This window comes from Colobus angolensis, unplaced genomic scaffold (assembly GCF_000951035.1).
Source record: "Colobus angolensis palliatus isolate OR3802 unplaced genomic scaffold, Cang.pa_1.0 Scaffold315, whole genome shotgun sequence".
NCBI classification, from domain to species: domain Eukaryota; kingdom Metazoa; phylum Chordata; class Mammalia; order Primates; family Cercopithecidae; genus Colobus; species Colobus angolensis.
Window position 1 is genome coordinate 264,164 of NW_012116433.1, and position 2,596 is coordinate 266,759.

At 38.4% G+C, this 2,596-nt stretch overlaps 1 protein-coding gene across 1 annotated transcript in view; it reads left to right on the forward strand.

The window, feature by feature from the left end:
* AXDND1 (axonemal dynein light chain domain containing 1) overlaps positions 1–2,596 on the forward strand; it is a 192,144-nt gene that overhangs the window by 4,206 nt on the left and 185,342 nt on the right. The window contains exon 4 of the mRNA XM_011951123.1: positions 287–390. Within this exon, the coding sequence (XP_011806513.1) occupies positions 287–390 (104 nt within the window). The remainder of the gene's footprint in view (positions 1–286; positions 391–2,596) is intronic.

The following is a 2,596-nucleotide window of genomic DNA, read 5'->3' on the forward strand; positions in this document are numbered from 1 at the left end:
TCCAGTCTTTTGTATAAATTGTTTCCAAGGCTTGAGTATTTCCATTGACCTGTTTTTATGTGGATTTACTAAAATGATCATTACTACCCTTAATGTTTTTCACTCACTATAGAATTATTCTAGTTTTAGTCTTTATGTTATTTAATAAGAATTCTGCTCTTTCTTTTTTCCTTAGAGTACCCAAGTGCCCTTAATGTAAATACAATACTTACTCAAAACTATTAATAAATTTTATTTGATTAGATTGCCCTCTGCTGGATATTCATGTGTGTTTGCTTTTTCCCAGGGCACTCTTCCACGCCTTGTAGACCATGTCTGGCATCACCCTGTTCGAAGGAATAAATTCAAATACCTGATTGACCATCCCGTCTCCCTCACAGGAGCTGGAAGGTAAAGAAGGAAGATAGTAGGGTAGATGCTGATAAATAGAGTTGGTTTTCTCATTTGGTATGATTACCTTGGGAGGGGCAGCATTAGAAAAATCACTGAATCATAGATGATAAAATTTACAGTGTCTTTGAATCAGAATACAATCCAGAAGGGCCAAAGACCATCTTTTTGTGTATGATTATTATCAGTAGGATGGAAATAGGTGCTGGCTTTACATACTTTTGGTTTAAATTTGTTTTTTGCATGCCTTTGTATACTTGTCCCTATACTTTCCTATTCCCTGTTGTACCCTAGTAAAAGGGACAAGATCCAACAGGCAGAATGCCTTTAGTGCCCCTTTTATCTGTGTGTATGTCTTCCTTGTGGACATCTTTAGAAGAAAGAACTAGGTACAGCTTCATGATGTGGAAAACCTTGAAAAACAAAAGCTTAATTTCTGTATCTCTCCAAAGGGAGCCCTTCATCTTTACACTGTTTCAGATCAAGTCAGCAAATACTATTTGTTTTTGTCTCATTCCTACAGATATTCTAAATGTCAACATTTTCCTCATGAAGATTGAGACCTGCTGGTTTTCTATGTATTGTCCACTTACCAATTTATTCCATGCATGTCCCCTCACTTAAATGTCACTTCTTCTGAAAGAAATGTTTACACTTTACATACTTGAGTAGGTTATGTAGTCTTTCTGAAGCCCCATTTTCTCATATGTAAAAAGGGAATAATAGACTTGCCCAGTTTTGTGTGTCTCCCAGGGATATTGAAAAGCACAAATAAGATAATGGATGCAAGAGCACATGTAAAACTGTAATGTACTATTTAAGTATAGGTGCTATTACTCAGCTATGCTTCAGTGCAAGAAAAACTGGTAGAAACTTGTCCTATTGACTTTTATGTCCTGAGGCTTTATATTTTATTCTATGCCTGCAGATCATGGTTATAATTATTAGTAGCAATAATTAGTATTATGAGTTGTTTGAAGTACTTTGAAAATTAATTAGCTATATCTCAATGTGGCAATAAGCTGACATTATAGTTTTAATGTCGGCCAGGTGCAGTGGCTCATTCCTGTAATCCCAGCACTTTGGGAGGCCGAGGTGGGCAGATCACTTGAGGTCAGGAGTTCAAGCCTAGCCTGGGCAACATGGTGAAACCCTGTCACTACAAAAAATACAAAAATTAGAGAGGCATGGTGGTGCACACTTGTAATCCCAGCTACTTGGGAGGCTGATGCAGGATAATTGCTTGAACCCGGCAGGTGGAGATTGCAGTGAGCCGAAATTATGCCATTGCACTCCAGCCTGGGTGATCCAGTGAGACTCCCTCTCAAAACAAAACAAAACAAAAAAATAAAGTTTTAATGTCAAATGACTCTGAGTTGGAGTTTTTTAAGTGTGAAGTCAGGTTGACAGGATAATGCCCCCTCAACCCCACTAAAACATTTTCACTCTAATCTCAGAACCTGTGAATATATACCTAACCTGGCAAAAGGGACTTTGCAGATATGATGAAAGTTAAGGACATTGAGATGGATAGATTATCCTAGATTGTCAGGGGGGCCCAACCTGACACCTGAATCTTTAAAAGTGGAAAGGAAGGTGGTCAAGTGGGTCAGAGAGATGAGAAAGGAAGAGGACAGATTTGAAGTGTGAGAGGAGTTCAGCCTGCCATTGCTGGCTTTGAAGATGGAGGAAGGGGAAAAGCAGCCAATAAATGAATTTGGCTATAGAAGCTAGGAATTCTAATGACAGCTCAGCCACCAACTCTCAAGGAAACAGGGATCGCAGTCTTACAACTTTAAGGAATTGAATTCTCTTAACAATCCAAATGAGCGTGGAAATGGATCTTCCTCTAGAGCATCCAGAAAGAAACACAGCCCTGCCAACGCCTCGATTTTAGCCCTTGGAGACCCTGTTGGACTTCTAACCTATGGAGCAGTAAGATAATAAATTTGTGCTGTCTAAGATGCTAAATTTGTGGTAATTTGTTATGGCACCAATAGAAAACTAATGCACTAATGGACAACTAATCATGTTCATAATGAGATAACTTGTCCAGCAACCTCAATCACCCAGAACCCAGCAGTAAAATATAAACAACAAAGCAAGCAAATATTCTCTGAGTAATATTTTTCGACAACTCTTTCAGCAGAGTTCAGTGCAGAAAATAAATCAGTCTAGATATTTTAAGCAGGAAAGAATCAAATGC